At 42.0% G+C, this 10,516-nt stretch overlaps 1 protein-coding gene and 1 non-coding gene across 2 annotated transcripts in view; one reads left to right on the plus strand and one right to left on the minus strand.

Moving 5' to 3' along the window:
- The window catches only part of TECTB (tectorin beta), a 14,859-nt gene extending 12,757 nt beyond the window's left edge, over window positions 1-2,102 (minus strand). Inside the window, exons 1-2 of the mRNA XM_007469628.1 lie at window positions 1,963-2,102; window positions 1,051-1,241 (exon numbers count right to left, since the gene is read on the minus strand). Coding sequence (XP_007469690.1) covers window positions 1,051-1,241; window positions 1,963-2,038 — 267 coding nt within the window. The 5' untranslated portion in view covers window positions 2,039-2,102. The remainder of the gene's footprint in view (window positions 1-1,050; window positions 1,242-1,962) is intronic.
- Window positions 2,103-9,459: 7,357 nt separating this feature from the next.
- TRNAG-UCC (transfer RNA glycine (anticodon UCC)) lies at window positions 9,460-9,532 on the plus strand. Its single transcript has one exon. It is a non-coding gene; the product is annotated as a tRNA-Gly (tRNA).
- Window positions 9,533-10,516: the final 984 nt, after the last annotated feature.

A 10,516-nucleotide genomic window follows, 5' to 3' on the forward strand; every position in this document is an offset into this window, starting at 1 on the left:
CTATTTCTGAGTTCTCTGACTTGTTGGACTTTAAAATCACCAAATATTAGAGTTAAAAGGGATCTTGAACATTCACTTGAGAAGTGATCTGCCTAAGACTGCACATATGATTTCTAGTTCATTTTACCAAGATATTCAAAGACATAATGTTTTTGTTAATCATGCCCATGTCTCTCCTCCCTAAATCCCTGAATCCCTGTGGGACCTTTAGGAAGAGGAGGTATAGCCCCAGGAACTGAGACCGGATAGATGTACCATCTCCTTCAGTCAAGGCCGTACGAGTTCTAGACGTAAGCCAGAGCGTCAGAAGACCTAGGCTCCCTTCACGACTATATCACTACTGGTTCTCTGGCCCTGAACTAGTGACTTTGCTGGGAGGTCTCAGATTTCTCCTCCATCCCATAAGGATACTTGGCAAGAGGATGTCTGTGGTTCCTTTTAATTCTGATTACCTGTCCTGGGTACTTCACAAGACCCAATTATGGGTTGTGCTATACTTTGGTCACTCCTTTAAGATGCCTTCCATTATCTTTTTATTTTTTGGCCACGCCGCGTGGCATGTGGGATCTCAGTTCCCCAACCAGGGATTGAACCCGTGCCCCCTGCAGTGGAAGCACAGAGACTTAACCGCTGGACCACCAGGGAAGTCCCCAAGATGCCTTCCACATGCACCCCTTTGTCACCACTTCCCAGTCTCAGGCAGAGAATGGCTCACCCATCCAACTCAGGAAGGACGGCAGCCGTGAACATGTGCTCGGAGCTCCAAGTGAGGTGGAGGTGGGAAATGTACTTTGTTCTACTCACGGAAGGTGGCTTAGCTGCTCAGGCAGTGAATTAGGAGAATAAAATTTAAATCCAAAGAGTCGCCTAAACTAGACAGAAGAAAAGAATTTAAATAACACTAATATCTCAGGAAATTTGGGAGTTGGGACTGACTCTTAAAAAGAAAGTGGTGAATTCTGAATCTTTTTAAGGGTGGACAGAAGATGTCTCATTCTTGGGCCCAGTTGCCTCCTCTTAGCAACTCCTCCACGTGTGGCCTGGTCTTACCTCGGACTGGGTTCCACAATAGGACTTGTTTTTAGGTGACAAATCTGGGATTACAAATTGGTAGTAACCTCCTTCGTGGACCCCATTGTAGCACAGCCCACCGAGCGCCAGCTGGTGCACTTCCCATCCATAGGGACACTCTGGGATTTTGGCGATGATTGTTTTCGGATAACAAAACACAAGAATGACATCTGGAAAGAAGAGAGACTTGCTCTGAAATCAGATCTGGTAATATCTACATATGGTGGGCTCCTGTTACAGCTGAGCATGCAAAGCAGTTAGTTAAAAATACTTTCCCCACTATTCTTCATGAGCTGTGACGAAAGTTTTCCCCCAACTTCAGTCACTGAAGTTCCACTTTTACAGTTTTTGAAACCTCTGTGTAATATCTGCATTATTCTTAATATGTATTCAAAATTGGTCCACTTTTAAGCTTTAACCTATTTTAAGGAATGTATTTTTGAAACCAGATTAAATATATTTTCATATATATATTTATATTTCCAATATATATTTCCAATCCATTCAATCTGGTTTCATATATATATGAAAATCCCATGAAATGAGCCTATAAAATTGAAAGTGTCCATTTATGCACAATGCTATGAAACAGTAATTTATGGCACAGGACAGAAAAGCAGTAGTCAAATAGAAAATGGGAAGAAAAAGTGAAGATTTTATCTCTATTTGTTCATCTATTTAGCAGCCTCTAATTTTTAAGAAGTGTAACTTTACCCAATAGATTTGTACTTTCTGTGGGAAAAACCGGACGGGCGTTGGGGTGCTTAAGTGCTTCTGCATGGCTGCAGTATTGCATTTTCCTAACAATAGAAGCACAGGGCTATGAACTCTGCGAAGGGAAGTGCCAGGAAAAGTTCCTTTCCAGGAAAATGGGCTGGCACCAGAGCATACCTGCTTTATTTGGAGTGCAAGATCTCGCAGAGGCTTCTGCAAAGACAGCCAACAGGACGAAGGCCCTCATCACCATTGCTTTTGCCCGGTGGCCAAATCAAGCTGGCCAAACGTTCACGGTCCTGACAGGGCCTGAGCCTCGATCATTCTAGGTCAGAAACACGAGCGAGAAATTAAAATCAAGGGTGAGAGCAAAGCAGCACATACAGAGGAGATGGATCACGCGTCTCGTTTCTAACGGCTCTTCGTCTGCGTTGGGAGGCAAACATGGGGCTCATACCACAGACAGTGTCAATTTCACACCCAGCTGCTCAAGTTCCCAACTGTTTCATTCTCTCCGACTGGAGGCTGCCTCTCAGATGCTCCCCAAATCTCTGTTCCCCAGTCCTAGCTCGACTTTATATAAGCCGAGGGTGTAAAAGAAACCGGCTCCAGATAAACCACAATGAACATGCATTATCCACTGTTGGGGGGGAAATAAAAGGCAACCTTGCACAATAATCCGATGGGAAGCTCAGTTACGGCCACTTGAGGCTAATTTCTTTTACTTCACAGAGTTGGAGAACCTTTTTTTTTTAAACTGCTTTTTAAACCGGCGTGGAATAAAAAGTTGAATTTTTTCCTCCTCATACAAAAATAACTCTGATTGGAGACAAACCAATTTCTGCATGGTTACAGGTGACAGTTTTCTTTTTTTACATCTTGCTTCCTTTGGTTTATTTCTTGCTTTCTTATTTTTGTATGCAGGCTATCTAAACTGAATTTAGGAAGATTTAAGTTCAGCAGTGGTACACTGGATACTAAACCAAAAAAATGGGCTGTGTTCATGCAAACATGTTAAAGACTTTTTTCTCTAATATCTTATAATAAACTCCGAACTTCTAGAATTTCATCTTGAAGTTCATCAAAACTTCATTCGGAAATACAACTTTTGATTGTAGACCCCCTAGGTTTCTAGAGTTTTGTTAGTCTCCCAGAGCAGTGATATTGGGAGAAGGAACTTAGCAAGGCAATCTTTCTTTAAAAAAATTTTTATTTGTTATGGAAGTATAGTTGATTTACAATGTTGTGTTAGTTTCTGGAGTACAGCAAAATGATTCAGTTTTATGTGTGTATATATATATATATATATATATATATATATACACATATGTATTCTTTTTCATATTGTTTTCCATTATGGTTTATTATTGAATATAGTTCCCTGTGCCAGATGGTAGGATCTTGTTGTTTACCTATTTTATATGTAGTAGTGTGTATCTGTTAATCCCAAACTCCTAATTTATGCCCCCTATACCCCCTTTTCCCTTCAGGAAGCACGGGTTTATTTTCTGTCTGTGCGTCTGTTTCTGTTTTGTAAATAATTTGTATCATATTTTGGATTCCACATATAAGTGGTATCATATGGTATTTGTCTTTCTCAGAGAGGCAATCTTATGATTCAATTCTTAGTCACCAAACAAGATCCCACCGAAAACAACAGATAAAATGCTGCTCCTGGGAAGTTTCCAAATATATTCCCTAGGAATTTTTAGTACCCAGAAATTTAAGAATGAAAAATAAGGGTTCCTTTTAGTTTTTGTTTTTAGAGGAAACGGACTCTTTTATCAACTAACTGAGAGCATATTGTACAGAAGCCACTACATTACGCTTTTTGAGAGACATGTAAAAAGTGTAGAAAAATACCCTGCTTTGTGGGAGTTTATAATGTAGCTGAGAAGGTAAATTGTACACAGTGACTCAGAGTTAGAATGCCATGTTAAGTCATTGTTCCACTACTGACCACATTTTCTTAGTTTTAAGATACACGTCTCTCTCTCCAAGCGCATATAATTTAATGTCTCAGAAACGTTGGGATGTGTCTTATAAGCAATATGCATACGCAGTATGGTACGGCTTCCTTATATCCTCAAAACCTATTGTTAAATCAATGGCATGCCTTACAATGATGATATTTAAGAACTAAGGAAATAGCCATATGGCAAGCCACAAAAGATTTCTGTGACTCAGTTTCCTTCTCTGTAAATGGAAGCCACAGCCCTGAACTCACCTCACGGGGTGGGAGAGCAATGATGTGAAGGCTCTTGTAAACTGTAAAGTGCTAGGTAAAGAAACAGATCACACGAAGAGACAACTAACAATTTCTGGCAACATGTATGTGTCCCTGAGTTGTTTTTCTTTTCCTCAGAAGTACCACGAAGTGCCCATTGTAGATTCATGCTACGTGAGACATATGTGTATTGTATAACACACATGCAATGAATATATTTTATAGATAAAGACCAAATGGGCTGGAGAGGGGAAGAAGAGGAAACGCATTAATTTTTTTAACGCTAGGATCAAGTTTAGTGTGACCTGGACATATCAGCACGTTTATACTGGTCTCCACAACTCATTAGAGGCATTACTTCCTGAGCGGAAAATGGTGCTTGAATCTCACAAGCATGCATAACTTCTGAGGTTCTCTTTTCTAGGGCTTAGCACTAACTCCGAGCGTCTTCCTCCGTCCATTTTTTTAAACATATATTAAGTCCCTACAGTATACCAGGGACAAGGCCCTGGGAAGACACAGGCAAATCAGCAGAACTAGGAACTGGGTGGGTGGGTGCGGGATGCACGGAAAAATAGAAATCTGTACCGGGAACGTAGGTTGGGGGGAGGAGGGAAATGGGAGAGTCGACATGCTTGACAGAGGAAGCAACAGGTAAGCCGAGTCACGGAGGCCTCATACAGCCTAATTTCATAAGGATGGCCTCTCTGATTTGACAAATGTTATGCATCACTGATAATTCAGCATTGGTCTTCCATGTACGTTAGGATACTTGTTTCTATTTCAAGAAGATTCTTTTCACCCATCTTCAAATACGTCCTTCTTTTCAGCCAACCTTGGCCCAGGGGGGTCAATAGGATCATCTTGACTCTGACCTGGAAGGGCAGAGTTCACTCATGAAAAGGGTTGCAGGGGGAGCTAAAGGCCTTCCCTCTCTCCCAGTGGAAATGTCTGATGGATGCCTACAAGGTGCCGGGCAGATAGATACTGAAGTTGGCCTGGGAATCAAAAGCCCACCTCTATCCCTTACTAGCTGTGTACACTTGGGCAAGTTACGTAGCTTCTGTGAGCCTTAATTTCCTCCTTTCCTGAAAGGATATGATCATATCTATGATATAATGTTACTAGGAGTATTAAATGAAGTGTAAATTGGTTTGCATAGAGTAGCTTATTTTCTTCTATAGGAGCAGGACCTCAGGGAAGTCTTTTGTTTTATGCTCAGTTCTGCTTGGAAAATCCAAAGAGGGCAGCCTATTAGGAGGGGGTTGTCACTAGATAGTATACATTAATGTCGTCAGTGCTGAATTACATCATAGGTGATTAAAAGCATACGTTCTGGAATTAGAGGTTGTGGCTCTGTCACATTTCCAATTGTGGGATCTTGGCAAGTCACCTGACCTTTCCAAGCCTTCAGTTTCCAAATCTGTATAATCAAGCTTCCCATCTCCTATGGCTGTTGCAAGGACCTGGCACACAGTAAGTGCTCAATAAAGGTTCCCTAGTTCATTGGTCTAAGGTTGGTACCCTCAGGCTGGGAGGACATGTTAATCATGTTCCCCGTTTGAACTCGGGGCATTTTCTAATGGGAATATATCTCTCTTTAGCAGCCCATCTTCACAAAGAGCAGGTGCTTTTGATTTCTAAAGAAGCCCCATAATGATAAGATCTTGCCTACAATTTCTCTGATTGTTACCCAGCTAACAATCAGGTACATGATACTCCTTTCAAAGGCAAGTTGAATAAAGTTGGGGAAGCGGAGTCAACTTTTGTGGCAGGCTAGTCTCTAGATGTGTAATTTGCATAAGAAACAGAATGGGACAAAATGTACTTGGGCCAAACAGTATTTGATACTTGCTCTGATAAAAGGTAGGAGGCTCCTATGTTTTCCTTGGTAATTACCCACCATTTCACTGCCCCACCCCATCCCCTTTCTGCTTTTCACCACTCCTCTCCCTTCCTGAGATGGTGGGGTAGGAGGGGTGTCGCTGGGAGACGACCCAAAAGCGACGTCTCCCACTGAGGCCCGTGGCTACATCTCCGTAAAACACAAACAAAACTGATGGGAAGATTTTTAAAATATCAGGATCTTGAAAGAGCCCGATAAATAGGGTTTTATGGCAAACTCATCTGAAAAATGAGTTTGTCTCTCCTTGCATCTTTCTTTTGTGAATTGCCAGGCAATAGAAGGTACCAGTTCTATTCGAAGGTCTTGCACGGTTTGTGAAAGCTGGCCCAGATGCAAAAGGGTTGCCATTTGCAGAATTCCGATCAACGTTGTCATTCATAGCTCGGGAATCATATAGGTGATGAATCATGATGATAGACAAACCAGTAAACTCTTCCTGAGGTAACAGATGGTAGTCTGAAAATAAAGCTAATAAGCATACATTAAAATTTAAAAGGCTGCTTTATTAACTTATTTTTTAAAGCACACTGTTTCGAGTTCATCACACATTGGCTTTGTTAAATGGACTCCATTGTTTCCTTTAAGCCCTGAATCAAGCCTTCTACTTTATGGGAGACCCTGTTTGCCAGTTTGCAGATGAGTGGGTGTTCCCTTGCAGGCTTCAATGGCCTACTCCTCCCAGCTCTCCAGAGAAAGTGATGTTCCCCTCATGGAAAATGCACTTCAGAAAGGAGAACTGAGAAGTGAGAAAAGACCCTCTTCTGAGCCTGCATTTGAAATTCAGAGCGAGAAGCTCCACCTCCCCCATCCCTCCGCAGACCGTGAGGCCACGAGTTCCCAGAGTGCCCCAGGCATACACGCTGGCCTCGCCAGGCTTATCTGGCTAATCTCTGCACAGGGGATAAAGACTTGCCCTCTTTCTCTGAAGAGTAGGACCCATCAGCTGCTCCCTTTCCTGTCTTCTCCCCACCCCTCTCTCCTCCTCCAATCACAGGACTGAAGAATTAAAAATAGCTCCTACTCAGATCAAGGTTAGGTATCTCACTGCTGGTCTAAAACATTCAAGGTGAATCGTTTGTTCTGTTCTTAAAACTTCCCAGAGTATCGTCCACCTATTCTTTCATTCATTTACTCATCCATTCATTCACCAAATATGTAATGAGTGTCTGTAAGATACCAGGTAGTAATCAAATACACATATATGAAAATATACATATCTCTATCTATCTATCTATCTGTCTATATCTATCATCTCCTACTTGGGGTAAATGTAAGGATATTGAGGCAGAACACAAATAGGCTTTAAAAATAAAGAATAATGGGACAGAGGAGAGGCATCTAATTTAGACAGTCTGGTCAAGGAAATCTCTTTGAAGAGACTTAAGATGGGACCTGAAGGGGGCTTCCCTGGTGGCGCAGTGGTTGAGAGTCCGCCTGCCGGTGCAGGGGACAGGGGTTCGTGCCCTGGTCCAGGAAGATCCCACATGCCGTGGAGCGGCTGGGCCCGTGAGCCATGGCCGCTGAGCCTACGCGTCCGGAGCCTGGGCTCCACAACGGGAGAGACCACAACAGTGAGACTCCGGCGTACCGCAAAAAAAAAAAAAAAAAAAAAAAAAAAGGGACCTGAAGGGTGAGGAGCTGGGCTGGGTGCTGAAGGGATGTGTGCACGTGTATATGCATGCTTGTGTGTGTGTGTGTGTGTAGGGACAGAATATTCTAGGAAGGGGGTATGGCACTTAAGGAGGCTCTGATATGAGATGGAGATGATACATTCACCAATCATCACATACTTTTTATTTTATAGCTCTTTTCCCAGACACCCAAGCAAGTTTTCCTGTTTGACTCGAAGCACATTTCCTCTTGCTTGGCCTTTCGTATTATGAGCATTTCCATCCTTGGCGGATAATGCCATTCTGGGTTTTCTTTCCCTGTTTGGCAAATTAGTGTCACTTTGGTTATAGATTTATAATTCAGATTAGAGTAATTGTCCCATGGATCTGTAGAAACTAAAACTAATTCACAGATTTGCTCTCTAGGACCCATGTCTGTTTCGGTGGACTGATTTTCCTTCCCAGGAACTTCAAGGGGAGCCATTCTCTCACCCAGTGAGCTTCGTCCTCATTCCCAGCCAAAGTCTAACCAAGCCTGATTCGTTTGTAATTATGACAGAGGTGGAGTGAGTTTCATTTTCCTTTATGTCTGTGATGGTTTAGTGTAGAGATACTGGCCCAGTCCAGTTCTCAGATAGCCAGAGATGGGTAGAAGGAAGAAGTAGCAGAAGAAAGGAACCTGTATGATGATCTCGTGCACTATTGCTAGACGACTGTGCAACCGTAACCACACGTCACTTTGTTCTCAAATGCCTAAATGCTCTGTATGGATACCAGGTACATCAGACACATGGCACAAGTACTACCACTTCCGCCTTCTGCATGCATGCCAGACAAGACCTCAGAAGCATTCTCAACACCATACGTCAAAGAGACACTAATAATCAATTGGAATTAGCATATGAGTTGAAACCCATTTGTTATCTGTGGTATAAACAACTGCATTGCTTCTAGGACAGAATTATACCCTCAGAGCTGATGCACTTCTCCTACATAGCATTTATCATAGTGTGACTTCACTTTTTTGAATGAAACCTCCTTTACTAGAATGAAAGCTCCATCCAGGCAAGGGTTACAAGTGGGTGTTTGCTTGGCATTAAATTCCTAGCTCCCAGCACAGTACCTAGCACATAGTTGATTTAGGAAGCATTTACTGAATGAAAGAGTGACACAAAGTTGTCCTTTGGAAGAAGCCAAAGGACTTTTCAAACTGCAAAGCAACTGCCCTCAAACACTAGCCTCTGCTGAAGGGTATTATTCTGGATTTCTATGCGAAGTCAATTAGATTATGGCTAGTAAGCATATAGAGACCTGATCAGACTCCTCGTGAAGCCTTGAAAATGTGTGTCTCTGATTTTCCTTCAGCCAGCTCTTTACAGTCGATACTAGTTCTCAGTACCTGTTCTGATTACAGCAGCACCTGCAGGCACCATTGTTTAAGTGTTTCCGAAGAGAAGGCCATTTCCATACTGCATCAGAGGGGTTTCTGTATAACAGTAGTGCATGTGCCTGCCAATGTTTCCCCTTTCCTCTAAGAACAAACGGCATCCTGAGATGGGGGAGGAAGTGTTTCAAAACCTTGCAGCTCCATTAGCACCCTCCTGCAAAATGCATGCTTGACAGTGTGCTTAAATGAGTTTTAAATGATCTCGTGTACTAAATGCTGAGTAGTCCCATTTTTTTCTGTTTTCTCTGACACTGCACATGTGGGTCCCATTTGTTTAATAAACCGGCAGAATGACGTGTGACACTTTTAAGTCTAATTCACATCTCAGTGAATACATTGTGCATTTCTGAACCTAGAGAATTAAAATGTCTGTGTTAAACATTTGGGGAAAGTTGAAGTAACTTGGGAAATTACAAAGGTAGTTTCTACTATTCATATAAAATAGGCACTCCAACTAGTTTTAAAGACTAAAGGGCAGGGGAGTTCCCTGGTGGTCTGGTGGTTAGGACTCTGCACTTCCATTGCAGAGGGCATGGGTTCGATTCCCAGCTGGGGGACAAAAATCTTGCAAGCTGGACAGTGCGGCCAATAAAAAAACGGAAAACACTAAAAGGCAATAGTTTTGATGAAAGCAACTTGTAAATCATGGTAGAATTCCCATCATATCATCTATAATTCATTATTTGTAGAGGGAAATTAGAGCAATAAGTTTATGTTGCAAACTTTCTGTGTATGGTAATGATTAAAAAAGAAAACCCTTTCATTGGATTGATTGATCTTTTCATTAAAACAAAACCCTTCTGTTAGATTGATCAGTCTTTTGATTTCTGAAATGAAGCTTTTTGCTTGTACAGCCAGAGGGAAATGGTAATGAAAATGGATTTATTGATCAATAGCTGCAGGGAGCAAAGCAAAAGGCTGGAGCAAGGTACACAGATACTTATAGTTTCATTAACAAGTGGTTTTCTTAAAGCCACAAACTCAGGGCTCTGATGGACCCAGGGGGAAGGGTATCAAAAATTCTGAAGCTGCATGTCCTTCCTTTCTTGGGTCAGAGCTTTGGGGATGGAAAGTGGAAGTTAGGTGATTTCAGAAGGTTGCAGGTGGCTGACATGGTAACCAGGGCCAGACCACATTGGACATCATTGGCAGCAGACATGAGCAATAGAGAAATATTGGGTAAGAGCTGAAGTGTTTACAGACTATGGGGGTAGATACTGGATTATGGGGAATTTTTTGTTGATTTTTAAAAAACGTTGGTGAATGAATGCAGTCTCCATTATCCAGACAATTCATACCCAGTCTTCAAAGACAAACTGAACGCTACCTGCTACGTGAGGCTGTCTCAGATTTCCTAACTCCTGGGGACTTTGAACTTTTTGAACTTCTGTTCTCTGCATCATGTATATGGCTTCTAGTGTGTGCTGCTGTGTTTGTCTTGTCTTCTTAAAATGAGAACTTGTAGGTCTTTGTATTAAAACAACAAAATAAAGTCATAATGCTCATGTGTTAAAGGATTATGATGTCAGGTTCTGTACAAG

This window comes from Lipotes vexillifer, unplaced genomic scaffold, assembly GCF_000442215.2.
Source record: "Lipotes vexillifer unplaced genomic scaffold, Lipotes_vexillifer_v1.1 scaffold240, whole genome shotgun sequence".
Classification (NCBI taxonomy): Eukaryota; Metazoa; Chordata; class Mammalia; order Artiodactyla; family Lipotidae; genus Lipotes; species Lipotes vexillifer.